At 41.3% G+C, this 27,661-nt stretch overlaps 4 protein-coding genes across 11 annotated transcripts in view; 2 read left to right on the top strand and 2 right to left on the bottom strand.

The window, feature by feature from the left end:
- Positions 1 to 2,025: 2,025 nt before the first annotated feature.
- Positions 2,026 to 6,557, bottom strand: LOC109462697. The gene is made up of 5 exons (XM_019759257.1): positions 6,537 to 6,557; positions 4,608 to 4,853; positions 3,813 to 3,930; positions 2,794 to 3,583; positions 2,026 to 2,258 (listed from the first exon to the last, which is right to left on the bottom strand). The coding sequence occupies exons 1-5, from the start codon at positions 6,555 to 6,557 to the stop codon at positions 2,114 to 2,116; spliced, it is 1,320 nt and encodes a 439-aa protein (XP_019614816.1). The 3' UTR covers positions 2,026 to 2,113.
- A 2,427-nt stretch (positions 6,558 to 8,984) lies between these two features.
- On the top strand, positions 8,985 to 11,845 carry LOC109462879 (glutathione S-transferase omega-1-like). The gene is made up of 5 exons (XM_019759516.1): positions 8,985 to 9,106; positions 9,848 to 9,956; positions 10,476 to 10,575; positions 10,688 to 10,816; positions 11,166 to 11,845. Exons 1-5 carry the CDS (start codon positions 9,010 to 9,012, stop codon positions 11,526 to 11,528), a joined length of 798 nt encoding a protein of 265 aa, XP_019615075.1. The 5' UTR covers positions 8,985 to 9,009; the 3' UTR covers positions 11,529 to 11,845.
- A 693-nt stretch (positions 11,846 to 12,538) lies between these two features.
- On the top strand, positions 12,539 to 19,304 carry LOC109462878 (mitochondrial thiamine pyrophosphate carrier-like). Its single transcript, XM_019759515.1, has 6 exons — positions 12,539 to 12,838; positions 13,358 to 13,513; positions 13,970 to 14,152; positions 16,856 to 17,036; positions 17,497 to 17,627; positions 18,391 to 19,304. The coding sequence occupies exons 1-6, from the start codon at positions 12,710 to 12,712 to the stop codon at positions 18,577 to 18,579; spliced, it is 969 nt and encodes a 322-aa protein (XP_019615074.1). The 5' UTR covers positions 12,539 to 12,709; the 3' UTR covers positions 18,580 to 19,304.
- A 4,728-nt stretch (positions 19,305 to 24,032) lies between these two features.
- The window catches only part of LOC109462815 (RNA binding protein fox-1 homolog 3-like), a 48,791-nt gene continuing 45,162 nt past the window's right edge, over positions 24,033 to 27,661 (bottom strand). For 7 of the 8 annotated variants that reach the window (XM_019759435.1, XM_019759434.1, XM_019759436.1 and 4 more), the window contains exons 8-10: positions 27,263 to 27,339; positions 25,944 to 26,037; positions 24,033 to 24,883 (exon numbers count right to left, since the gene is read on the bottom strand). In XM_019759435.1, the coding sequence (XP_019614994.1) occupies positions 24,839 to 24,883; positions 25,944 to 26,037; positions 27,263 to 27,339 (216 nt within the window). In that variant the 3' untranslated portion in view covers positions 24,033 to 24,838. The remainder of the gene's footprint in view (positions 24,884 to 25,943; positions 26,038 to 27,262; positions 27,340 to 27,661) is intronic. The other variant, XM_019759437.1, reaches the window with a different exon arrangement.

Consider the following 27,661-nt stretch of genomic DNA (forward strand, 5'->3'; position numbering starts at 1 on the left):
TAACGGGCAACTATTTGATTCAACATGTACTTTATGTAGCAGTGGAAATGTTGAAGATTAATTAGGAACACATTTTCTTAGATGTACTATATAACTTTTTGGACTAGCTAAATGCTAGTACCCTTGACACAACAATTACTTACCAGCACATTATATTTTTAAAAATTTAAGCACCTATGATCTTTACAATTACCGTAGCCAAATGGACTATTTTAAAACCCACACCTGAATATCACAGACCTCTTAAGAATTTTTAAAACTAACCTTATCACCAAATACCCCCGTATCTAAAAACATTTCCTTTATTGTATTTAGTTACAAAAAAAAGGACGTAATAGGAGTTCATAGGTTGTTTATCCTGTTTTCAAGTCTAGAGAAGATGGCTGATTAATGTCACTACATCTCCAGGTGCTAATGTATGTATTACTTGTCAGCATGTATTACTTATTACCTTCGCCAAGAAGGTTATGTTTTCAGGGGCGTTCGTGTATGTGTGTGTGTGTGTGTGTGTAAACACTATAACTTGAGAAGGCCTTGATGGATTGTCTTGATACTTGGTAGGTGGGTAGGTCTTGATGAGACCTCAAAATGATCAGATTTTGGGCCCCCTGGCGGCTTGTCATGGTACTGCAGCAGAACTTCCGGTTTTGATATCTCATAATCCAGACATGCTAGGGTGACGAAAGTTGGATGGTAGATAGCTCTTGCGCTGGGGATAAAGTGACATGAGTTTGAGCCCCCTAGTTGCTTGCTCTAGAACTGCAAGGGGGTTTAATGGACAAATGTTTAAAGGCGGATAACTCAAGAACCGATTGATGGATCATCGTGATTTTTGGTATGTAGGTAGCTTGAGTGATGCTTGACATAATGATATTACAATTATGCAAATATGGATGTAATTTGCATAATTAATGAGGAAATTCTATTTATCAGCTGCATTCCATAATAGGAAGTTCAAGCTTGTGACATATGTTATTAAGAATGAGAGAAACACAGGCAGATATCGATTATGCAAATGAAGACTTAATTTGCATAATTAATGAGAAAAAAATTATAATTGCATAGTGGTAACTGCCTGGAATTTTATACTTGGGGTGTTTGAAAGTTAAGTTAAGGTGAACATAATTAAACATAACTTATTCAAATAAGGACCTCATTTGCATAATTTATGAGAAAGTGTCATCATGGCATTCTTTGTTAAGATAAGACTGTCTTTTAGTGGAGAATATGATCAACAGATATAATTCATGCAATTGAGGATCCTATTTGCATAATTAGGGGGATTAATATATAATTTCTTAATCATAAAAGCTAACATCATTTGGCGAAGGTATGAGATCGTGGAACTCTAGTATTAGTACTAGTATGTACTTGTGTTATGAGATACTAGTTATGAGGTACCAGCATGTACTTGTATTTTGAGGTACTAGTATGTAATTGTGTTATGAAGTTCGGGGTTCAAGACCAGGGGTGTTTTTCTTCTTTTTTTAACTTTATCCTTTTTTTCAATTAAATTCATTGATTTATTAATGCTATGTCAATAAAGTCAGAATAAAAAAAAAATAAAAAAACTGGTCTAGATCAAGTCAGAGTCAGAACGTCAGTCGAACCTTGTCGGCCGGTGTTCAGGAACAGATTTGGTGGAAGGCTGTGTGATAGGCGGTTTGAATAAGGCCACACCGACTTAATTTTATGGATGACATCCTCTGAAGACCCCCAAACTAGTGCGCGCTGGCGAATAAAAAAAATTCCGGCCAAAAGTAAAAATGCTACTAAACCACAGGAGTACAAAGCTTGTGTTGTTAATTTGCGGCAGTACATAGCGACGAAAACGACAAGCCGACACATGCTGGCTTTTTGCGGAATTTATGAATCGGCACTGTACGTATGTACTGAGTTCTTTAGTCGTGGAGCTTCGGTAGCCTGGGTGTCCGGCTCCGTATTGTCACTATCTACCATTGACTACCCAGGCCTATGACGACCAAGCCAGAGCCTCGGAGGACGTGATCTTTCTTGTTTTTTTTTTTTTTTGAGGGCGGGCGAAAATCAATGCGCGCGCGGATGTCATCCATAGAATTCGGTGTGGCCTAACGTTATAACCAGACATTGCCTGTTACACGATGGTGCCTGGCAGGAGGAAATCAGGCCCGGTGATCTCCTTCCCAGCATGACGACAAACTTCCTCCATATACTCTAGTTCCCACTGTCCCGCCCAAGGGGACGAAACGTCCGGAGTCCACTTCTCACCTGGTGTCTTTCTGGAAAAACAATGGTTTATAAGAGCTTTAAAAGGGAAAATGCATACACACTGTACAAGACAAGAGGGAAACAAAGATATCGACGTGGGCTCGTGTGGCGTAGCGCCACCGATCTTGTGCCCTTGGGAAAGGCACTTAACACGGCTTTCCTCACTTAGCTCAGGTGTAAATGAGTATTGTCCTGTCGTGTATTTGTCCCCTGTGTTGGTGGCGGCATTAATATAAGTTGAAAAAAACTTGAGTGTGTCGTCACCACGTCTGGTGATTACATGTTGGAATAAAAAAAAAAGATATCAAACTTTTTGTATGATAAAAACTACTCCGCAATTACACTGTGTTTAATTTTTCAATACACCTAATCAAATACAGCTGTCAAATCCCTCTCAAAATCAAAACCAACCTCTGCCCACTCACTTTGGAACCCTACCATACAAACCTAGCAAAAAGTAGTGCCACCCAAAACAATACTTCCTTCACGGAATGAACGAGCCAAAAAATATATGAAAAGCAAATATTTTGTGTACAGTGGTCCTACCTGCTAGACAAGACGGTCCCAGCTTGGCTGTCCTCAGTTAATACTTTCTCGATCTTGTCCGTGTCCTCTCCCGGACCGTCCGGGCTCCACGTCAGGCCGAGCCTCTCCATCAGCAGGCGGAACGTCTTCTCTCTGTCGCGGACGAGGGCTGAGAAGTGGACGACGGCGTGGAAGAAAGCCTCGGGCCGCTTCCTCTGCAGATCGAGCGCACACTGCATCACGCCGGCCCAACACGTGTACATGCTGTACATGCTCGTGCCGCGATAACGCACCGGGAAGAACTTCGGGTCGTCTCCGAAACATCGGATATACTCAGGGCTTGCCAAATTCCACCTCATCGTCAGGCCGATGCGCACCGCAAAACGCACGGCTGCGTAAAGAGCGTACGACCTCTTGAACTGGATTCGTTTGATCGACTCCATAACTTCCAGGCCGTTTCTGTACATGAAGAGTGTCTTGGCGGACGGAAAGGCACGGGCCATCAGCTCAGCCAGATGTAAGATGTCCCCAGGATGAAACTTGAAGAAAATGACGTCGCGGTGACGTGGGTCTGACTTCACGAGATTGTAGTTCAGCAAAATGCCGATGTTTTTCAGAAGAGCTACGGTAGACTCCTCACTTGATAGAACGGCAGGACAGCCGTGATATGGAGGAATCTGGCCATGTTGTGAGGACAGCTTGAGCCGATGGACAGCCATGGATATGGCGGTGAAAATATTGGGCTCGCTTACAGCCTGTGCAAAGAGAGTGCACTCCACAAGTCGTGTTACCAGAGTCGACCCACATCGCCCTGTGTTGAGTTAAGAGAAACATCATTGTCATCGCTACTTGTTGCTTTCGTCAGAAAGATGTGGATTCGGTAGATTTTGGTAGGGCAGCTGTGGTGTGTCCCAGTATTAAGGTCAACGTCATAACTCGATTATTTGTAGACTGATCTTTTAAAAAATTTAGGCAATCTTTCCCATCAATGTTTTTCAAAATGTCGACCCAAAACCCAAATGTCCTATTCCACCGCTTACCCGTAAGGAAGAGGAATATTTCCTGCACATGCGCAACCTCGTCAGCGACGGCTCTCGCCACATCCTGGAGTTCCTCCAAGGGAACACACAGAACCTCCGCCGCCTGGCGTCTTTGAGCCTGGAACAATGAATGAATGAAGACCTTTATTGTACACACATACCCAATGGGTTAAGTACAGGTCACAGTAAAAGGATGGTATACAGATAACGTTTCATATATACATCATCAAGTAACTACAATTAAGTAAATTAAGTAAATTCGTTTTTTTCTCGTTTCTTAGTAAAGGCAAAAAGGTAAGAACAGGTATGTACAATGATAGTCATATTATTTTTATATTTCACTCGAATGGGGACTGATAATAATAAGATATCGTGAGATAAAGATAGACCCATTTCATAGCTGTAAAAGTAAACTGTATTAGGTATCGTAACTTGATACTACCAACAAGCATGAGCATCCATCCAAAATAAAGGCCCATTCTCAAACTTGACCTTCACCTCCTCAACAGTTACTTGCCTATCAAAACTCATGAACATCTATCTATCCATGGCTTTAAGAGTCATGCCGCCTATACACCCACAGTCATTTATTTCATAATACCCAACCCGAAAACATAACCTTCTAGATTTGGCGAAGGTAAAAGACTTGCACAATTTCCCTTAACTGGCAAAGTAAGAAAAGCTACAAGTACATATTATCCCAGTAATTCCTAAGAAAGTTCTGCCTTCTTGAATTTAGCATGATAAAATTGTACTGGTAACTGAATGACCGAGTGTGAATTGATCAATACACACCTCATGAAAGAACGGAATCGCTTTCATATCCGCACCATCCACGGGACGAATCAGCACCACCATTTCCTGTTCCCAGTCTATACTGTAAACAGAAAACTGGTTCCCATGGCGACGAAAGAACCCCGCTACGTCAAGGACCGCTGAGGCTTCTCCCACCGGCGCAAAGTCGTCCAGAGAGTTCATGAACAGTCCATGTTTTCTCCTGGTTTGTGTCACCTTCCATGTGTAAGCCACGGTCTGCTTGGTCTACAATTAACATACAACGGTAGTGATGTCGACATAGTATTATCTCTTGATGTTCAGTAATTATGATGTTAATTTTCATTCTATGCCCTTTTTTGTACTATGTCCAGTAGTTGTTGCCATACGTTTTAGTCTCTACCAGGCTTCGGAAGGCGGGTAGAAATCGGCCAAATAGATAAATAGCATGCCAGGGGAGTTGGTCTGTTGGAGAGAACAGTTCGGGAGCAACAAACTGTTCTCTCCAGCAGACCAACTCCCCTGGCATGCTATTTATCTATTTGGCCGATTTGTACTCTTTCCAGCCGCCTCCCGAAGCCTGGTAGAGGCTAATACGTTGTGCCTTGTACAATTGTCGTGCAATAACGTTCTATATCTATGTATGTATCTTGCATTAGTAAAGCTGGGGAGAAGTTGAGGCACACAGCAATAGTAACAAACGACATACATGCATCAAATCATCGATATCGTCTGAAATGTCTTATGTCTTTGGGGAAAACTAATTTCAACATGCTACTAAAATTTACTGTCACCCATTGTAGCATGTACGATAGTCGAGCAATAAAGTTCATTCATTCATTCATTCATTCATTCATTCATTCATTCATTCATTCATTCATTCATTCATTCATTCATTCATTCATTCATTCATTCATTCATTCATTCATTCATTCATTTATCCATTCATCCATTTACAAACCTTGGGCCAAGACGACGATCGTGTATTGAGTCGAGAGAGTAGAAAGTAGATAGAGGCGGCGGTTAGAACTGCAATGACTGTGGCCACAGTGAGTAACTCCATTCCCGATTGTCACTGTCTTCAATTCTGCAGAAAAAAGTTTTTTTAACAAATCTTTATTCAACAGAACAAAAGAGCGTACAAAAAGACAAACGATATAGCATAAGAGTACACACACACTGAATTACATAAAAACATTCTACCCAGTCGATATATTTGCTAAATCCCCCCATTTTTTGTAATGACTGATCATATTGTTTTGTTTACGTGCGATGCTTTCTTTGGCTTTAAAATTATTTACAAAGGATTCAAAACTATACAATGAAATAGTTGCGGAATGACGATTCTTGAAAATATACACCTTTCCCAGTAATATTATAAGATTGCATATAATTGCCAAAATTAATTTGTACTGCTTCATGGTGATCATCATGAAGCAGAAAAGAGTTTATCTTGAAGCGTTGGTCAACACGAAAACCTGAATATGACATCAACAAATTCAATTATCACGTGGGCATGGGAACAAGTTGGCCAAAACAGCACGTCGGCAGAACGTACTGCGCCTGCGCAGAACCCTGGATTTTCGCGGTTTTCATTTGGTGTTTGGTCACAGTTGCATCGTAATTTTGCCTGTTGCATAGGATATCTTTTCCAACACTACATTTGGAAACTACAGATGGATTGTTAACCTTATATGTGCGAATACAACCTGATATGAGACGTTCTGCCGAAGTGCTATGTTAGTATGTACAATACATTACGGGTTTCGCGCAGGTGCAGTACGTTCCGCCGACGTGCTTCTGCCAAGACAGATATCAATTTGGCCAGGGGCTACAAGGCTGAGTATCAGAGTATCAGAGTATTGGGCTTTTCCTAGACTGCATAATCAACATTTCAGAAATGTGGCTGTATGGGCTCAACCCCTTCGGTTGTGATCTAAAGTTTTGTACGTTGTCTTCATCGCAGGTCATCGCCCCCTTTTTGTCAATCAAGCCGTATTGTCCGAACAGCATGCCAAGGCCTGGGGGTCATCGGGGGTTCAATTGGGCACTACTTTTTTTTCTTTTTTTTCTCACGTCTGCAACATTGTCTTCTGTAAATCCAATGAGGTTTAAAATATTGGTCAATCAAGTCCTGTTGTCCGACCAAAGAAGCCAAGGACTTAGCCTCCGGAGCTCCGTAGCAGGCTTATAGAACTGGGGGTTAGTGGTCTTCGGCTGTTTTCTGATTAGCCCAGTTTTAAACCCATTAAAAAAACGGGGGTAATATAACCAGGCCGGCTATGTTGTCTATATGACATAAAAGCTCCCAAGACCCTGAAGACCCCCAAAACCCCCAGTTTTTATGGAGGCTACCAAGGACTGGGGATTGGCCCTATAAATTGCGCCCTCTTTATTTTCCGTTTGTAACAATGCTCCCTTTTCTGTCATCAATATCACAGTGTCCGACTACATAGGTCAAGAAAACAAAGGATGGCATGACATTAATTTTTGCCCGAAAGCAAGCGTTGATTTGTCTCTATTGTGCCTGGTTGTGTCCTGTTGACCTGGTGTGATGGTGGCGTCCGAAACAACACCCCCTTTTCTGTCAGTTGGATCTTGCTCCTTAAACAACAACGACAAGTTTTGGATGGTGTTAAAAATTCTTCCATACCGCTATAGAACCGTGTACAAGCTACATGTAAGTTTAAGAAGACAGTATGCACGTTTGTAAAAAAAGGCCAAGGACAACTTGCTATATGCTTCTTCATTTTTTGTAACTACTCTTTTCTCCAAAGCATTAGACAAAGGGCTTAAGACAGGAATTCGTTTAAACGACTAGTTTTTGGTGGTGATAAAGAAGTCTTCCTGTTCGCTGTTGGACAATGTAAGCTGCATGTAAAAATAAGAAGATAGAAGTCATATTTGTACTCACCTATCTGTCACAAAAACCCTCAAAATATTTGCCAGCAATGATGTCTGGAAAGGTTCCGTCAATCCTCGATTTTCCTTACACCCCGTCACTACAGATAACTTTGGGCGCAAGTCTACTCCTGTTTGGTCCACCACAGTAAAGCGCCAAATGGTCCCACCTGTTTGATCTGAAATGGCCTTCTGGTTTCTGAGACGCAGCAACGCTTGGGGAAAAGAGTAATTGCGTGTGTACATCAGAAGAACTGGTTTTTCATAATTAGCCGGCATCACTCTGTCCAGCAATGTAGGGCAGATATCACAGTAAGTGTTATGGTTGACCGGCCATAGGAACGTATGCTTAATTACACTAAGGCCACTCCGACTTAATTTTATGGATGACTTGCTCTGAAGACCCCCAAACTAGTGCGCGCGGGCGAATAAAAAAAATTCCGACCGAAAATAAAAATGCTACTAAACGACAAAAAATACTCTGTACAAAGCTGGTATCCTGAATTTGCGGCAGTACACAGCGACGTATACGACAAGCTGGCACGTGCGCTGTGCATGTGCTGAGTTCTTGAGTCGTGGTGCCATCCCCCTGAGCTAGAGTTACCACTGGCTCCGTATTGTCGCTATTAAACTACCCAGGCCTAGAGCCTCAGAGGACGTGAGAACAGGCGAAAATTAACAGCGAGGTTTTTTTTTTAGAACAGGCGAAAATTAATGCGCGCGCGGATGTCATCCATAAAATTAAATCGGAGTGGCCTAAAACAAGTCCCCGTGAAAGTACTTTCTCACATTTCAATCCCAAAAATTCTTCTGCACCAGAGCGCTACAATAGTCTGTTTCTGAACTACAGTATACTTGAAAGAAAACAGGGGGTTGCCAGCTCAAACTCTGACAACAGCTCACAACATTAAACCCTACTTTTTGACCTAATTGCCTGAGACAAGAAGGCTATGAAATCACTTTGCTATAGTGTGGGAGAGACTATGCGGCATGACTCTTGAAGGCACTGTTTGATGTTCATGATTTTTGGCAGGTAGGTTACCGTTGGGGAGACCAAGCCTCCTTTGCAGACCTTCTGGGGGCGGATGCGCTTATTTGCTAGCCTCTACCTGGCTTCGGGAGGTGGTTGACTAGTAAAGAAGAAATCGGCCAAATAGAAAGATGGCATGCCAAGGGAGTTAGGTCCTGGAGAGAACAGTTTGCCGCTCCCGATTAGTGGACTTCATAGAAATGGCGACATGGCGACTACGCACAGGCTTCGGGAGCGGCAAACTGTCCTCTCCAGGACTCAAACTCCCCTGCAGCTGGAATGCTATCCCTCTATTTGGCCGATTTCTACTCTTTTTAGCCGCCTCCCGAAGCCTGGTAGATCAAACGTAAATCACACGCATTAAAAGCTTTGGCCGCCAAAAATAAGCCCCCCCCCCCCAAAAAAAAAACGTCCCCACGGAATGCCTGCAAAGGAGACTACTATGACAGGGCGACTCGCCATGTATTTCCGGGTCACACGTAATTAAGGTTTATGCACTGCTCAGCTGTCTCAAAGTTGCCTGTTCGGTTCTGTCTAAGATCGCAACCCACAGTTAAAGACATGCTGTCTGAAAAGGCCATGAAGACAGGTAAGTTTGTTGGGCTGTCGTCGGACCAGGAGAAAGTATTTAATTTATCTTCATGTGACTAGCTTTGCCGGGTTTCTCTTTTCAGCGAATGCCCACGATTTGTCTCACGAAGCTTTAATTTTTGTGTGTGGTCATGTCCAGAGTGTACTCCCGTGTGTTCCTACCAAGTTTGGAGCTAATCCATCGAGTTGAACTTAAATAAATCGAAATTTACTGGGGTTTTTTTCTGTGTCTCTTCTTAGCGAACACCCACTTTACTTCCGGGTTTGAAGCGAATGCCCACTACTCCTTGCAAAATATCGGCCCTCGCGCAACGCCGGCAAAATCCACCAACACAAACATGTTCATATAGGATTCCCCTAAATTTCTTTGAAGTTCCCGTGCTTTACAGGCTTTTAAAGTACCCATTTTTTCGGTAAAATGTGCGCTGCGACGACTTCCGCGGCCCTCGGCGTGTACATTTCATAATGGCCGACGGCCGGGTTTGCGGAAAACACAGTCCAGTCCAATCGACGGAAAAAGCAGATCAGTCCGATTTGGGGGTGGAAAAAAACAGTCCGGTCGTTTCTGCGTGAAGTAGTGCAATCCGTCTGATGTTACCAAATGTGTGTGTGTGTGTGTTTATGTTTATGTGTGTGTGTGTGTGTGTGTGTGTGTGTGTATGCGTGACCCTTGCATTATGCAAATCAATTATTCTACAATTGATTTTAGAATTATCATTGTGATTTTTTTTCTTCCCAGGCTCAGCCTGCCCCCCTCCCCCCGGCCCAGGCAAACTCCGCCTGTACAGTATGAGGTTCTGTCCGTACGCGCAGCGGACACGGCTGTTCCTGGCCGCCAAGGGGATAGAGTAAGTATAAGTACGTTTTGTGATGGACAAATCACATTAAAGTGATCCGGTGAATAGTTTCTAAATGGTAATGTTTTGGGTGGGGTCGTGTGGCGCAACGGCAGCGTGCGCGACTCGTAATCAAGAGGTCCCGGGTTCGAGTCCTGACATGCCACCGATCTTGTGCCCTTGGGAAAGGCACTTTACACGACTTTCCCCACTAGACTCAAGTGAAAATAAGTACTGTCTGTCCAGTATTCGTATTCTATGTGCGGGACACAACACCTGCAACAGCTGCCTCTGTTCCGTGTGTATTGCACTGTTTCAATTTCAATAAATCAAATCAAAAAAATCAAATCAAATGTTTTCCGTGAGGTAATGTAGAGGAAAGCCACAAGAAAGATAGCCTGGGTAGCATCCTCCGTAGTTTCCGCTGGCTCCCTACTGTCGCTGAATGCCGCCTCCCGAAGCCTGGTAGAGGCTAGTTATCGCCACCCAAATAAAGTGGAAGTAATGAAAGTTTTTCTTCAATTTCTCAAGGTACGAAACCATCAACATCCACCTTAGAGAGAAACCGGAGTGGTTTCTTGAGAAGACCCCGATGGGCCAGGTACCAGTACTGGAGAAAGACGGAGATATTGTGTACGTAGCCTATGTAACCCAAGCTCCGGGGGGCTCCCTACATAGTCCGCCACCCAAGCTTTTCGGGGGCCGGCTGGATGTTGGGCGGCCGGCAAAAGCGATTTAATCAGGCTATTGTGTACGAGTCTCTGGTCTGTAACGAGTACCTGGATGGAATCTACCCCGACAAATGTATCACTCCGCGTGACCCTTTGGAGAAGGCGCGGCAGAGCATGGTTCTGGCTCTATGGGGTGCAAAGGTTTGCAAAGGTTTTCCTTCATTTGTTTCTTTGTTTTAATCATGAAGCTATTTTTTCCAACAAAAATGCGTAGTTATTTCATCTATAGTCTTTTACATTAGCGTTATGTTTTCCATATATCCATGATTTGGGAATTTCTAACTTGAAATCTGCGTGCCATGGGCCTAAACATGGCAGTCAACTTAAAAGTACTGTACTTTTAAGAAGTATATGTATATTTTACACGATTTTCGTGGTATCTTACGTCATTTACATACGTACTGTTAGGTACATTTTACGTGATTTTCAGTATGGCCTTTTTCAACGTCAAAGCTACTAGTACGCTATAATTTTTCTCTTCTCACAACAGGTGATTCCAGTCTACTACAAGTTGGTCATAGGGAAGGACGACGAGCGCCCGGCTATGGCCAGACAGTTTGTTGACGGCCTGGAGTACATCGAGAGCGCACTGACACAACCGTTCTTCTCTGGGGACGACGTCGGAGCCCTGGACTACAACCTGTGGCCGTGGTTTGAGCGGGTTCCCATGCTCAAGGCCCGCGCCGGCGTCCAAATGTCCGCGGAGAAGCTTCCCAAGCTCACGGCGTGGATGGAGCGCATGTCGGACCTGCCTGAAGTCAAGGCCTGCTCCTTCTCTCCTGAAATTCACGATCGGTACGGGAAAACTTTGCTGGCAGGCAGATCTGAATACGACCTCGGCTTAGAGGAATAAACTTTATTGACTTTTTCATGTGTCTACCGTTGGTGAATTTGCACCTGAGTTATAAATATTGGCCTTTATATACTTGAATTATTGTAATTATCTTTCTCAAACCTGTAACGTTATGTAAATGTTGGGACTGCCGGGAAATATGTTAATCAGTAAATTGCACGGCTCATGAATATGTATCAATTATGTAAATCCCAAATTGATGTTACAACACGTTCAAACCTCCACTAAACTACATTGCAGTTTATTTGTAAATTCATGCACGTTGACAACAGTGAAACAAGAAGTGGCGCAATTCTTAATCGCACGTAACCGCTAATAAACTATTACAATACGTTCATGATATTATTAAACATTTAATCCATCTATGCTGTTACTGCCTTCAGGAGTGGAAATTTGCTCGTGCGATTCTGCCACGTCGAGAAACTGTTATCGCTTAACGCCGGGAAAAAAAGGCAACGTCTGTACGGTACTCTGGTTTCCCTTCAGTACCCACGCACAAATCTTTCGCCTTTTACTAAAGATTTCCGTGGAGGGGAACAGTCAATGAGTCTATAACTCAATTTTTCTCTGCCCTGCCTCGTGCGGGGCTCCTTAAAAACCAAAGAAGTTAAAATACACTGACTTGATCACATCTTATAGTATGCCGGCAGGGTACTCGGCGAACTATAAGCTAGCATACGTCGGTGAAAGTTAGACACGTCCAGGTATTACTAAGATACTGACGAAAGGTATGGCGGATGCTACCTGAAAAGTCTGACCGTTTCCAAAATCATATCGAGTTGCTTGAGTAACTGTGTTCTGCCGTATAATCTAGGATGTTAACGTGCTTTATTGTAGACGTGCTGCTACCTTAAAATAACCCTTTGGTAAAATAGAAAACGTACAAGCGCTACCGATACTAGGGATTGAATAACAAGTCCATCCTCCTGTCCAACTTTATTATCATGCAATATCATGATAAGTCGCTAGGGGCGCGCTTGCTCCATGTCAAACACAGGTCGAGAAATCGCTGAAACGTTGGTGCGAGACCACACCGATACCTCAGAGAAAAGAAAAAGGTCAACGTTACGCAACGAAAAACACCGGGCGGAACACAAGAATACTGCTGTTACATGTGACAACGACCGAGTTTTTACACTCAGGAAGAAAGTAATAAGGGGTAGGGTACGGTCGGCAGGAGGATGGTGGGCTATGACCCACAGGAGAAGGTAGAGTTGTCGTCGACTGAGTACGCCGTGGCGGGCGGGGTGAGTGGCTTCCTCACCCGGGCAGCTTGTAATCCGCTGGACGTCATCAAAATACGCTTCCAGGTACGTAAATAACTTAAGCTTGGAGTCAGAAGACAGCAGCAGTATTTTGTCTAACGACTGACGTTCAGAAATGTCTGTCTGCCTGTCACTGTCACTGTCACTGCGTGTAACGTTATATTTTGGGGGCTCGGTTGTGCGTGTGTGTATGGTGGGGAGGGGGGTATATGTCAATGAACTAGGTAAGTCTACTCTGTAGGTTAGTTCCTAAAATAAAACAAGCAACAACATAATTTATAAGAATTTTTATAATAGTCTGATAAGGATCTGTACTGAGATTTTATTCTATATCATGGTAAAAGCTGGGTGTAGACACCTTGAAAACAAGAAGTCAATGTCCTGTCAGTCTGCAGTTACACCATCTACCCCCCTCCCCCTTGCCACCTGTTACTCTACTAGTGCTGTATTCAAATAACTATGAACACAAAAGCAAACAGACACACCAAAAACACAACCTACATAGACAGAGGAAAAAAATGCTAAAATTGATGTTTTAATATAAGATGTTGTTGATTTGTTCAGCTCCAGGTTGAGCCCATAAAGAAGGGCCAGCATGGTGGGAAGTACCAGAGCATCCCGCAGACTGTGGTTACTCTGTTCAGGGAGGAGGGGATAACAGCTTTCTGGAAGGGCCATGTCCCTGCACAACTGCTGTCACTTATATACGGTGCTGTACAGGTATATTAAGCTATATACATGTATGTTATAGCTGTCACTCATATATGGTGCTGTACAGGTATGTCATAACATATATACTGTAGTTGGTGTCATATATTATGCTGCATAGATATGTCACTTGTCGAATATTGTATATGGTGTTGTATAGGTATGTCACAGCATAGCTGCTACACTCACAGTGCTGTACAGGTAATATTATAACTTATATATGTTATAGCTGCTGTCACTTGAATATATGGTGTTGTACAGGTACATGTATTTCACAGCATAGCTGCTGATACTCATATATGGTGATGACTACAGCCAATCACTTACTCACTCCCTATCTGGTTTATCGTCTATTGTTCTCCATCTTCCGAGGGTTATAATAGGTATAATATTAATAGGTACAGCACCATGTTTTGGTATAGTTGTTCAGCTATTCATCCATGTATCCATGTGTGCTGTTCCTCCCAGTTTGCGGTGTTTGAGCTGCTGACCAGACAGGCGTGGGAACAGCTGCCCCCGGAGGCCAGCAGTGGTGCGTGGAAGCCAGCGCTACACTTCATGTGTGGCGGTCTGTCAGCCATGGCAGCCACCTGCGCCTGTCAGCCTGTCGACGTACTCAGGACTAGGTTTTCATCTCAGGGAGAACCTAAGGTATGGTAATACATGTACTGTGATGTACATGTACCAGGTTTTCTTGGGTTTGTGGCGCCACCTAGTGACAAGAAGGAGCATTGCCAAGAAGACTTTTTAGTGGGTGTGTTTCTTTGTATATGGACAGCACTTTTCTTACTTCACTCAGATGAAAATAAGTAAACAGACTTCAGACTTCAAAGACAAAATGAAAGACACGATGAACAAGCACATCCCTAGTAAGATAACATCAAGCAGATACAACTTGCCTTGGTTCAACAGAAACCTAAGGAGGCACTGTCGTAAGAAGCAGCGGCTCTATAACAAAGCTAAGAAAACAGGCCAAGAGGAAGACTGGAACAAATATAAGAGAGTTAAGAAGGGAGTTCAGAAAAGCATAAGACAAGCACACTCTAAATACGTGGCAGACATACTGGGAGAAGCTATAGTTGACAAACCCAAAACATTCTGGTCGTACATAAAAGGACTGAGGAAAGACCTTGTCGGGGTAGCACCCCTAAAGGTGGGAAATACCATCATCAGTGACAGCGGGAAAAAAGCAGAAGTACTCAGTTCACAGTTCAAAAGTGTTTTCACAGAGGAAGACACCACAGATATGCCATCCCTAGGTCAGCCCTGTACTCCTCCAATGGAACATATAGTAGTTTCTACTGATGGTGTCGAAAAAATGCTTCAAGGTCTCAATCCCTCTAAAGCATCCGGACCAGACCAAATACCACCGTGGTTCCTCAAGTTGACAGCTAGTGAAATCGCGCCTGTTCTAACCAATATTTTCCAACACTCGCTAAACACTGCAGAAATCCCTAAAGATTGGAGGGATGCAAATATATGCGCCATCTTTAAAAAAGGAGATAGAGCGGTCCCCAGCAACTACAGACCTGTTTCACTGACCTGCATATCCTGCAAACTACTTGAACATATCATCCATAGCCAAATCATGAAGCACCTAGAAAGTTACAGTATATTAACGGATTACCAGCATGGATTCAGAGCCAAACGATCCACAGAAACACAGCTTATACTAACAGTCCATGACATAGCTGGCGCACTAAACAGTAAACGGCAGGTAGATTTAGCAATACTTGATTTCACTAAAGCCTTTGATAAAGTCCCCCATGGCAGGCTCATCTCAAAACTGGAGTATTATGGAATCCAAGGCCCTACGCTGAATTGGTTAAAGGCTTTCCTGACCAACAGGGAGCAAACAGTAGTGGTTGAAGGGAAGGCGTCGGCTCCAGTTAAAGTAGCGTCTGGGGTCCCTCAAGGAACCGTCCTGGGGCCATTGCTCTTTCTCTTGTATATAAATGACCTACCAGATCAGCTTGACTCAAATGTCAGGTTATTTGCCGATGACTGTCTATTGTATGTAGAGCTTTCTACACAGACCGACTCACAACTTCTCCAAAAAGACCTGAACACCCTGGAAGAATGGCAAAGCAAATGGCTCATGCAGTTTAATCCCGAAAAATGCTACATTATGCACATAACAAACAAACGAACACCACATGCAACTAGCTACCAGTTTTGTGGTCAGGCTTTAGCAACCACAAAAATCCATCCGTATCTGGGCGTCACGCTGACAAGCGGACTGAAGTGGGGTGCACATGTTAATAATATCACAACTAAGGCGAAACAGACATTGGGAGTGATTAAACGTAATCTGTGGGCATGTCCAACGAGAGTAAAATCACTTGCATACACGTCACTTGTAAGACCGAACCTAGAATACGCTGCGACAGTATGGGATCCATATACAAAGAAAGACAAAGACAAATTGGAAAGGGTACAGAATCAAGCTGCAAGATTCTGTATGAACAACTATGTAAGAGGTGCTAGTGTCACGGAAATGAAAAGAAACCTACAGTGGACCTCACTTGAAGACAGAAGAAAGATGTCTAGACTATGCATGATGTACAAAATGACTAATAAACTGGTGGATGTCCCAACTACTAAGTACCTAATACCAGCTCAGAAGAGAACAAGAAATAGCCACGCATTCAAGTACCAGAGTTATCAACCAAGGATTGAGGTGTTCAAGAATTCATTCTTTCCTAGAACTATCGCAGAGTGGAACTCACTGTCACCAAGTACAGTAGGGGCACTGTCAATAGATAGCTTTAAACAATGTCTAGAGCTAGAAGTTCAAGGGTTAGGTGTAACAAGTCGATCGGTGTAATATAGCCAGCTGCCGCCGCGCCGCGTGCCTGCGAAGCTGGTGTGTTACGCCGAAAGGCGGTTATACCGGCTATACAGATACAGATACAGAAGTACCTAGCTTTGGTTAGGGACGTCCCTCAGATAGGACGTTAAATGGAGGTCCCGTGTTTGGGGAGAGTCACACCTCACGCATGTTACTAGTATTGAACATGCCACACTTATCGAAAAGAGTAGGGGAACTTCCCAGTGTGAGTGGTTCAAACCTTACAGACCTATGGCCACACCTAGGACCCTTGTGATTAAGCACCAATAATTGTAAGCTCCTCACATTCACAATTCAGTCCTATTGGCTGCAAAGAGAGAGTAGGCTGCCTACCCAATACATAACTTGAGACGTTGTAGATGGATCCCTATGAGATTTGGTATGTGGGTAGGAGGCAGCAAAACGAAGGACAGGTTCAATCATAGGCCTCCTAGTGGCTTTCTATATTACTGCAGCAGGGCTTCCACTTTTTGTACAACAGTTTACTGTTGTTCCATTTCCAGGTGTACCATAGTATTCCTCAAGCAGTCAGTTCCATGTGGAGGGAGGGGGGGCCACGGACGTTCTACCGAGGTCTGACTCCCACCCTGGTGCAGATATTCCCGTACGCTGGTTTCCAGTTTGCTACGTTCGCCATGTTTACCTCAGCCTGGGCTTACCTTCCACAGTCTGTGTCTGAGCAAGGTAAGTAATTACATAATAACACTAACAGGTCCCATGCATGGCTTATGTCTGTGGGTGATGAGCTACAGTTTGGGTATTAGGCTCTGCCCTTCACTGTGTGTGTAGTTTGGGGGCTCGATTTGATTTTGAACCTAGCAGGTTTTAGTGGGCTCCTTGGAACCTAGGTCTTTCCTGAATAATAAAAACATACAATGTAATTTATAAGAATTTTAGAATAGGAATATGAAGAAGGATCTGCATTGAGATTATACATATTAACGTTATACTTCATATCATGGTACACATGTATAAGCTGGGTCTAATGGACACATTGAAATGCAAAAGCTTTTGCAATTTTCATATCAATTCTGTTTTAAACATGACTGTAGTTTTAAAGGAAATGGTCAGCAGGGTTGTATTTTGTCCAATGCAGTTGCTTTTTCTGACATAATAATGTTTTTTACTATGAATCTGTTTGCAGGTGGTGTGAAGACCCTGGTGTGTGGGGCCGGGGCAGGGGTGGTCAGTAAAACTCTGGTCTACCCTCTGGACGTGGTCAAGAAGCGGCTGCAGGTCCAAGGATTTGACCACGCCAGGAGGTCATTTGGACAGGTAAGGAATTCATTCCTACATCAAGTTTGCGTCATGAACGTGTGGTTTACTTCTATAGCTATATTTGCTTTTATGTTAAATCATAAGGCTTGAATTACGTTGATTTTGTGTGGCTGTCTGGCTGCCTAGGAATTCTGAAGACTAAAAAGGCCTGATCATCATCATCATCCACTGTATTCTGCATCTGCAGTCGTGAGAACTCCTGCAGCTGCATTTAGTTTTTCATTTTCTTCCACTGTATCTTTTGTTTCGCGAGCTCCCTTAGCTCAGAGTTTCCTTTTTGTTGTGGGAGGGCCTACCCCTCTGTGCTTCATGTCTCCCTTCAGCATTCACGGTTTGAGAAACAACAGTCATCATCTGTCTTACTCTAACCTTGGTCAACAGCACCCTCTATCAATTTTGGCTAAAGTGCTCGATGGTTACACCATGACTACTACTACATGTACTACATGTTTACAGGAAAACCTGATAGCTGAGACAAGAGGTTTTCCAGTCACTATCTATTGATACATATATATCTCAAACAGTTGTCCTTCTCTACCTGTATGTGAAGTAATTTCATTTGCTGTTGTTTGTTGTTGTGCGTGCCATGTTCAACGTTTTTTCCAGTTCCTTCACATGTGATTAGTATTTTGCTCGAGGTTCAGTTGGTGACACGGAAGAAGAGTGACAGATGTCACTCGAAATGTCGAGAAGATATCTGTTATTCATCCAGTAGTACAGTTTGATTTTTCTTTACATAATTACCGTTGTTGTTGTTTAGGTGCGTGCGTACACAGGACTGGTGCACTGTGTACAGTGTATGCTGCGTGAGGAAGGAGCCCGAGGCTTGTTCAAGGGTCTGTCTCCCAGTCTCCTGAAGGCTGCCTGTGCCTCATCACTCATCTTCTTCCTGTATGAACAGTGCTGCCATGCTCTCAGGCTGTCTCACCGGGTGTATACGTACAGATGATGGAACAGGGACGAGAAATAGTATTTTATTTTTACCTCAGCAAGATATTTTAGTGACCCAGGGAAAAAGTATGCCCAACTTCCAAAGGGGTGTTATTTAAGGGTAAGGGTTAGCTTGTGAAGTGCATCACTATAATGCATGCAGCATGATGTAGGAAGTATGTTTATCACTGGTAGATGATGAATTTCATTAGGGTATCAATGAGAAACACTACTCCCCAAGCAGAGGTTAGTGGGGAAGATTGTGACCTTTCTACCATAGTATATTGCCCCATTTTCTGTTGGAGTGTAGGAAATGTAATTATATACATGTAGTTACTTATAGAGATGCACTTCGCAAATATCCAGGCCTATATAATACATTTTGTAACCCTCATCAGTTGGGCAATACTTTTATCTGGATCACCCTGTATACATGTGATCCATTTTATCTATGATTCAGACTTTTAATGTGATTTTGAAGGGTCACTGTTGACAGGGTTTTAGATGATATATTTATTATAAATGGTTTGATAAATAACTTCACAAGTTTGTTCATTGATAGTTGATACTGGAAAATACAGGTGATATTTATTTTAAGATGTACAATCATCAAGAGGTATGATATTGTTGCAAGGATCATTTTAATTCGAGGCAAATAATCTTGTGGTATAGGAGACGACTACTCAGTATTATACATTGTACATAATGTACATGGTGATTTGCAATACCTTATATGATGTTATATCTCATAGGACGTATTATGTTGAAGAATAGTAGGTAAAAAGACAACATGTTACATGTATGTATACAGATGACTGATTCAATGTCACATGCAAACTTGTCTCATAGAGTAGATTGTATCATGTACTTGGATGTTTAACCTTCATATGTAAACCAATTTGTCATAACAAGGGCATGCATGGACACATTCTGTATCTGTATCTGTATAGCCAGTATAACCGCCCTTCGGCGTAACACACCAGCTTAAAGGGAATGCTATATTTATCTAAACTTTTGGTGTTTACTTTTTCTAGGTATCATCAAGGAGATTTATTTTAAACCTCCTTGGCACATGTATCTAGGACAGGTTGGAATACCAACAACTTGTCCTCTAGGCTATGGCAGCATCAAAATTTGAATTCTGTGAAGGTTGGCTGTCAAGTTACCCATGCAACAGTGCCACCTACCGAATTTGTCAAAAAGTGCAGCATCACACTAACACTTGTCCTTGGACTATTCCATTCATATGTTGGGGGGTTGTGATGAAAAGGACTATCATGAGACACACACATACATTTTTCTCGCCAATGTTCAAGTTTTGGATGCATGTGACAATGTGAATCTAACTTATTATTGACTTCATCAACTTTCACAATAAAATGAGTCAAAAAGACCAAAGTTCCATATCTGACATTATGACTTTATTGCATTTAATGCAACCTGATACATACCTACTTGTACAGTCTTTAAAATACCTACATGCTGTCCTACCGACTGCTCTACTACATGGAATTTGATTGGATAATAATTCATATCACTATCGTAAATACAATGGATACAATAAATAGCCTGAGCGGTACAAATGACGGCAATATAAATAACATACAAAATTGCCCTAAATATCGCTGTCCTGTTTACTTATATATGAAATAACATTTTGTTTAACACTCCATATAGTTGTAGATATACAGAAGTAAAAAAAGGAAAACATGGAAAAGTTTACAATGGTATAATATACTTGCACATCAGGGCTCAAAGAGAATTGCCCCCTTGCTTAGATACAGTGACATAAAAACATGTCAGTATCTGCTATTTATATCTTACTGACTTCTCTGTATTTTTTTTCTTATTCCACATTATTCTAACTACATTTGGTACATGATGAAAGTTGCTAAACACTACTGTCGGTGGGACCTTCTTGTTTCTGAAATTATTGTCTTTGTGAAGTTTCTTTGCACTTGGGATATTCAATCAATTGTTATGATCGTTTTCTTTAAAAAAAACCTTCGGTCGTTCCTTGTATTGCACATACATGGCAAGATGTGAGTATTTGGACATGTCGGATAAAAAAAGTGAGCACAGTTCGACACATTATCTACACATATATAAAAATAGAACAAATCTTAACGGCACCCAAAGCAATTTCAGGGCAGTAAAACTGGATTTCTGTACTCAATTTTCCTGGTCATATTTTTTATGTAGTGACTTGAATCATAATCTAATCATATACAATAGCCTTCTGATATTTTTGACACAAAAAAAAATGTGATGTTGCTGATGGAAAATAGTTGCTTGTTTCGTATGGTAGACTGTTTCTAGCTTATTTATCGGTGGTACCAAAATTTGAGTCCTTATGTAGCTTGTTTTGGGGCTATTTCAAATGCTTTAAATGTTAACAAAGAGCAGTAAGTGTCAATATCAGAAAGATTTCCTCATCCAGAATATTTTCTGTTTTGCTGCCCTGAAATTGCACTGAATGCCTGAAACACCACTACGCCAGGGGCTCTTTGGTACACGTTCAACCATAGCGCCGAGACAAGGTTTACCGATCGTGACAAAGATGGAGGAGGTTGTAACGGGCCAATGAGAACAATTCAAACATCGCCGAGCGGCAGATTTACAGAAGGTACTACTGAAAACAAACATGGCAGTCGTGTGTTGAAAGGATGTGTGCTTTCCTGGCACAAACTCAGTCCTACCTGTATGTCTTATCTAAAGTGAACAATTCTTCCTTTCCTATGAATGCATATGTACAAGTTGCTATCTGTTATAACTGGCCATGATATTGAGATTGGGTGTTGTTGAAATATGCAAATTATAGCTAATTCTGCCATTAAAATTCACTTTGTATTCATGCTTAAATTTTGGTTTACATTTGTGCCAACTAGCCACTTAGTTTTGATGCTACAACGCTATTTTTGACGTGTACCAGCCCCTAAACACATTTGTCTGGGTAAGTCTTACCTACCAATAGCTACTGGCTATAGTAGAACAAGCATTACATTTAACAATAGTAGCGTAAACCACCTTTAGTGTAGAGAGTTAAAACCAGCCAAGCAATTTCTGCAGGCAGTACATACATAATGTCGACAACTGTCAGGTTCGTAATACCTAACAAAAAACAAAACTCTTGACTCAAATCTCATTTAGCAGTTCGAGAAAAAGTGGTATTTGGCGGGTACATTTTTCAGGCAAGAAGACAGTTTAGATGCTATCAAAAATTTGAGTGGCATCTTAACTATAATGGGCAAGGTAGTTGGTTTGTGGAATTTGCCACAAACTTGTCATGTCAAACTCTATCTGAGTGGTGAAATAATACCTACCCACCCCCCTCCCCAACTACAGTGGTCATGTTGATGAAAAAAACACAGTGGTATGATACCCTGAGACATGAGAATAAGGAGACTGCATAACATGTTACTGTTGTCTTCATAGCCTGCGACCCAGCCTTCTCGAGCTTCCATTTACTTCTACTGTCACTACTTTGTTTGCAGTGGAGTAGCTTTAGTACATGTAGGCCCAAGAGGTCTGAAACCCAGGCTACAAATACATACTGACTGTGGCATATAGCTGCCATACTCTGACACTGCATTGAAAGTCTTTAGCAATGTACCACCATATATTTGCAAACACATCACTTCAAGTAGAGAACCATCTTTTCAAACCACCGTTCAAAAATCGCTGTACACATACACTGGGAGATTTTTAGTGATAAAAAAAGTTTGATGTTAGATAATTAGACTTGATGTATGTAGAATAATTGACTTCATTTACTGCATGATTGTGTCATTTGACAAAAAAACTTTCGTAGAGTTGAGCTGACCATATCACACGCACAGTACCCTTCTTTAACAGCACCACTTTGTTTAAAGGAAAAAAGACTTAGATGTCTGTCTGGGCAAAGTAGCGCAGTAGAGAATAATATAGACAGGCAAGACAGGTAGAATGGCAGTTGTATTTGAAATCCTTGTACCCCAATTCAAATGTGCCAACAGTTGCGCCATCTACTGACACGTGTTAATATTGCAGCTGTTCAGAAATAACAGTCGTGTTTTTCATCAGTCGAATTTGCTGCCAACTTAAGTGCAACCTACAATTTGAACTTTTTGGGGGGAAATTCAGGATTTCTTGATTCATAGTTTTAGCAAAAGGGCTTTTCATGTAGAGATATTAACCCAATCTTGTGGTGTAGATGACCCTGTTGATCTGATAATCATTCTCTTTAAAATTGAGACATTTGAGGACAATGTTTTTTTTTTCCTGTGTTGACGATAATTTTAGTTGTAAGACAGATGTCTACAACTGTACATGTACCAAAAGCTACCATGGAACTGCACATGTACCTGTACCATAGTGGGGTACCATTATAAGGTACCAAAATAAATAATGGTCTTTAAGCCCCCTTCATTTCTGAACACATTTGTTAAATTTTTGTGATGGCTTTTTAACCAGGAAGTCAAAACACACTTGTGTCCTTTGTAAAGTTTGTGTTACATGCTGGGTTATCCCTGAGTTATTGAACCAATTTTGAAATAATTATAGCGCAATGGAAACAAGAATCTCATTTTTCAAGTAGTTCCAATATAGGATCTGTTTATATGAGGTCACTTTTTGACATGAGAGCAAGCTTGTTTCTTTTCAAGTTTTTTTTTTTTAAGATTCAAGATGATACAAACTTGCATGTCCACAGACCATAAATGTCCAGTAGAATTGGGACTGTCTTGTAACATCACTACCACGTGATTGCAGTAGTCACGTCAAACATTCCTTTGAGATTTATGATTAGATATGTTGAGTCACTTTTATCATTTTTGGTGGGTCACTTTTAATACTTTTGGTGGGTCACTTTTATTATTTAGGGCATCCCAGGGTAAGATAATATACCAGAGTGGTCTTCTGATTCAAACAGTGCTATTCTTTTTATTTAATATGAATATGAAGTTGAGGCAATTGCTTATGTAAATTGAAATGTATATTGTTCAATGACCATTGGCCTAAAAGACTTTTTTCATAACCAAGAGGTTATGAAGTTGTCAAAGGTCAGTGACTTGTGTTGGTTCAAACTCGTTTGTTAATATCTGTTGAGGGTTCTATGGAAAATCTGAAAAGTTTATATTGTTTCAACTGTCGTGGCATAACAGTTTGTTAGATGATTTGGAGGGTGATAATTGTAGACATTTCTTGCGAGTTCTATTTTGCGTTTTCGAAAAAAGTGCCTCCGGTACAAGACGGGGCATGGGGTACCATGTGAGTTACATGTATGTAGGTCAACGGTCAAAGTCGCAAGTGTTAGGTTGTCCTGTATGTTCAGAACGTATGTGGTAGATATAAAACGTCATATTACACCAGAACCCGTGGTATCATCCAAGCCTACCTCAGCAAAGTCAAACAGCAAAACAGTAAAGAAACAGCAGAGAAACTTAAAGAGGTATAGAACAGGCTGAAAGTCACAGTCAAAAGCACAAATTAAATGAAAATGCTCAAAAAAAGTCAAAGGTTTATTTACAGAAATAGACTTCTACATAAAAGAAAATTCCCACAAGTTAGAAATAAGAAATCAGATTCAGAAATGCGTAGAGATCACAAGAGTGGCTTACAAAAGTCCTTATATATATCAGGAAACGTCTTTCGTTTATCTAAGAGTTTAAAAATTTTTTCCTAGTTTCTTAATAGCTATAAACGTCCTTGTAGAGTTGAATATACTGCAGGAGTGACTGTACAGAGGAGGGTCTTGCTCATTGCATTCTGCCCTTTGTACATGTAAAATTCCCTCTACGCGTACATGTAGACCCTCTACACATATATGTAGAGTATACCCTTCATCAGGCTCTACCGACTACTAAATCTGTACAGAATCATTGTCCACTACCGTCTATACCCTGATTATAATTATCAACCTTTTTTTGTAGACCTGTCATATATCTACCTTCCTCATCGAAAGGTATAATATTCCGACAAAAACCCCATATAACTACTTATCAATGTGATACTTAACTATCTGTCTACGGCCTAGCTAAGATACATTTATCGATGGTCGCTACTTGATTATATCATAATGAATTTGAAAGTCACTGATTGTTCGCTGTTTTTTCATTATTAATAATAACAGTATCTTTTATATATGTTATAACAATATTACATGACGAGAGTTTTTTTATCCCATGTACAATTGCCATAAATAGAGGGGGGGGCGGCGGCTAGGACGCCCTTGCACACGATGCACCATGGGAGAAACTGGAGGTACCTACGCCTGCGGTGTTGGGTGGTGGTTCAACCGTTTAGTACGGCGCAAAACGGCTGTAACCTCCACGGTACACGCTCGCCTAGGGAAAGGAAAAAAAGACGAACAAGCGTTAGGACTGGAAAGTCATGTGACATGGACGGTCATTTACAAATCGTGAAACTTTCGCAGTGTTTTCAGTTTTGCAGTTGCTTTAAATTTGCAGTTGAAACACTTCTGTAGTACAGTAGTCATACAAGGAAGATAAAGTCGCAGTGGATCACAAAAACTGTAAAAAATACCGCCTAATTTTCACAATTTACAATAATTTTTACTTCAGTCCCACAAGTTTTTAAGAAAATGAACATTCCGGGTGATAATTAAATGACACTGTCTAAAATGATACAACAGTCTAGTATAAGGGCTACATGTACATGTGTATCTGTGAATATACACAACTTTACCAACAAAGATGAAACAAACACCACTGCAAAATCATAATCACAATGTGAAAACTGACAGTCTATTCAGAGCAAAGCCATGATACAAGTAGCAACGATACAGAATAAATACAAGCATCAAATGCTGTCATTAAGGATGAAAGACAAGTAGCTTTGGTAAGAAAAAACCTTTCAGTTTTAGATGACTATGATGATAAACCAGAAGCATACATTGTCTGACTTATGTATGTCTAATACAATATCGAACAATATCAAGCTAAAGTATTATCGACAATATTCACATTTATAATCTTTACCAGGTGCAAAAGTTTTTAAAGGAAAATCTTACCCGCATAAATATGAACCTCGTGTTATCATAAAAATTCATGTAGCAAGACAAGACAATTATTCATTTCTATAATCTATAATGTATTCAGTCTAAGTTTTTGGTAACACCACTGGGGTTGAGCCATTTCCCCACACCCTTACCTGTTTGATAAAACCCTGCTATTTGCACCAGGTTTAGTGACTATCATAAGTAGTAAAAACCTGGCCAATTCGGACAAAACCCTGATATCTTCACTAGGTTTATTGACCATCATAGGTCGACCCACAAGGGATGTTTGCTTGTCTATTGCATGCAGCAAGTGCGTACAACAAGGACGGACGAGACCGTACGCAGAAAGGAAATGTAGGTTTGTGCTAACTTACAGCGACCCTTACCCCATATCCTGCGGGTCCGATGGTGTGGTGGTAAGGGTCGGTGTACTCACGACCATACCTGCAAAGATCACCAACGTTCCAGTCAGCGATGAAACTGCACGAGGCCGTGTGATATGAGGGAGAGCAAAAAAAAAAAGAACAAGACACGTTTTACAAACATGCATCCATGCACAGTGCACAAGGCTCACAGATCAAGGTGCATCGTTAGTATTATACAACCACATCTAGCACAATCTAGCAGTACCGAGTTAGTCATTAGTTAGTAGTAGTAGTAGTAGTAGTAATAGTAGTTGTACCATCAGCCACTGTGTTAAACGAAAGATGCATATGACATCACATAACGCATCATTCCAGCATTCTTTCAAAATGCGTGGCAGTTAACCATGGCATGTACGTAGCACGAGTGTCCTCAATGGGTGACGTTATACATGTACTTGCATCACGTATGAACTTACATGTACAATAGATAATGTAGACTGTACTAAATATTGTCTATAATAGAGAGAAAAAGCTTGGATCTAAAGTTGACTTATCCCTGGCTTAGCCACTAATTTTCTTGTATATTCTGTATTTTTAGACAAGCCAAATCATAACTAATATTCGTATATTTTGTATCTTACATGTATAAAGCCAGACCAAAGCACCCCCATACAAAATACTTTTTACATGAAAAGTATATTCTTCTGAATACTGAATGTCCTTTTCTTTCCAATATCAAAATCAGTAGTAAACTGTTTAGTAATTGTGGTCACGCATCTGTCTGTACAACATAAAAAATGCTTTTGCAACCCAATTTACTGCAATTCCAGGGTGAAAACTGTTGTGCTAATGAAAACTAGATTTTCCATTTCAGAACCCTAGTTACTTTTGCTACATTGTGATTAAAATTTTAAGATGTAAATTGTTAATAGTTCGTTAGGTCCCTTCCACTAGATAACAATCGCTGATCAACCAATCTGGATTTGTGTGACTCGTTATTTCGTGATCCAAATTTGAAACAAAAGCATTTTTGAAAGGGTAACACACAGAAAAATGAGTTCTTTGGTTTATGAAATTCGATAAGCGAGCGATTTGTCAAACAGTTGGTTGCTCAGTGGTTTTAGCCTCCAGTCAAGTCAGAAAAATTAGTTTTAAATGGTTCATAAAATTCGATGAGCGAGCAATTTGTCAAACAGTTGGTTGCTCAGTGGTTGTAGCTTCCAATCAAGTCAGGTCAAAGCCTTTTTGACCAGATTTTTACTAGTGGAATGGGAGTGTTAATAATGGTTAGTGTTCTCAGTCCCATCCAGAGATGTGCCCGTTGTTAGGTGTGTACCTACCCCATGCCGTATGCCGTTGGTTGTGCATATCTGCTGCCGGCGTATGCATAGCTGGCTGCCTGGTCGGGCAGGTAGAACTGGGAAGAAGAACAAAAAATCAGTCTGTGAAATCGAAAGCAATCTCCAACCAGTTTAAGGCATGCAAATGTAATTTCAGTGCAGTAGAATTGTATTTTCAAAGTCAATTTTCTGGTCATTCTTTTTAATGTAACAACATGAACGTATCCTATTCTATAGCATACTGATATCTTAGAGGCAAAAAAGCGATGTTGCTGACAGAATAAAATGGTTGCTTGTTCTGTATCGTAGGTTATGTCTAGCTATTTCTAGAAAAAGAAAAATATAGAGATGCCTCATGTAGCTTGGTTTTGGGCTATTTCAAATGCTTCAAGTATGAAA

The sequence above is a fragment of the Branchiostoma belcheri genome, unplaced genomic scaffold (assembly GCF_001625305.1).
Source record: "Branchiostoma belcheri isolate BF01 breed outbred unplaced genomic scaffold, Haploidv18h27 scaffold12, whole genome shotgun sequence".
Taxonomy (NCBI): Eukaryota; Metazoa; Chordata; class Leptocardii; order Amphioxiformes; family Branchiostomatidae; genus Branchiostoma; species Branchiostoma belcheri.

Excerpts from the sequence above, each read along its gene's own strand:
- LOC109462878 (XM_019759515.1), top strand. The coding sequence starts at position 12,710 with ATGGTGGGCTATGACCCACAGGAGAAGGTAGAGTTGTCGTCGACTGAG. Across the intron at positions 12,839-13,357 it reads TCATCAAAATACGCTTCCAG|CTCCAGGTTGAGCCCATAAA; the intron begins GTACGTAAATAA and ends TGATTTGTTCAG. Across the intron at positions 13,514-13,969 it reads TTATATACGGTGCTGTACAG|TTTGCGGTGTTTGAGCTGCT; the intron begins GTATATTAAGCT and ends TGTTCCTCCCAG.
- LOC109462697 (XM_019759257.1), bottom strand. The coding sequence starts at position 6,557 with ATGACCTGCGATGAAGACAAC. Across the intron at positions 3,931-4,607 it reads CGATTCCGTTCTTTCATGAG|GCTCAAAGACGCCAGGCGGC; the intron begins GTGTGTATTGAT and ends TCATTGTTCCAG. Across the intron at positions 3,584-3,812 it reads AATATTCCTCTTCCTTACGG|GGCGATGTGGGTCGACTCTG; the intron begins GTAAGCGGTGGA and ends AACTCAACACAG.
- LOC109462879 (XM_019759516.1), top strand. The coding sequence starts at position 9,010 with ATGCACTGCTCAGCTGTCTCAAAGTTGCCTGTTCGGTTCTGTCTAAGA. Across the intron at positions 9,957-10,475 it reads CTGGCCGCCAAGGGGATAGA|GTACGAAACCATCAACATCC; the intron begins GTAAGTATAAGT and ends CAATTTCTCAAG. Across the intron at positions 10,817-11,165 it reads TGGCTCTATGGGGTGCAAAG|GTGATTCCAGTCTACTACAA; the intron begins GTTTGCAAAGGT and ends TTCTCACAACAG.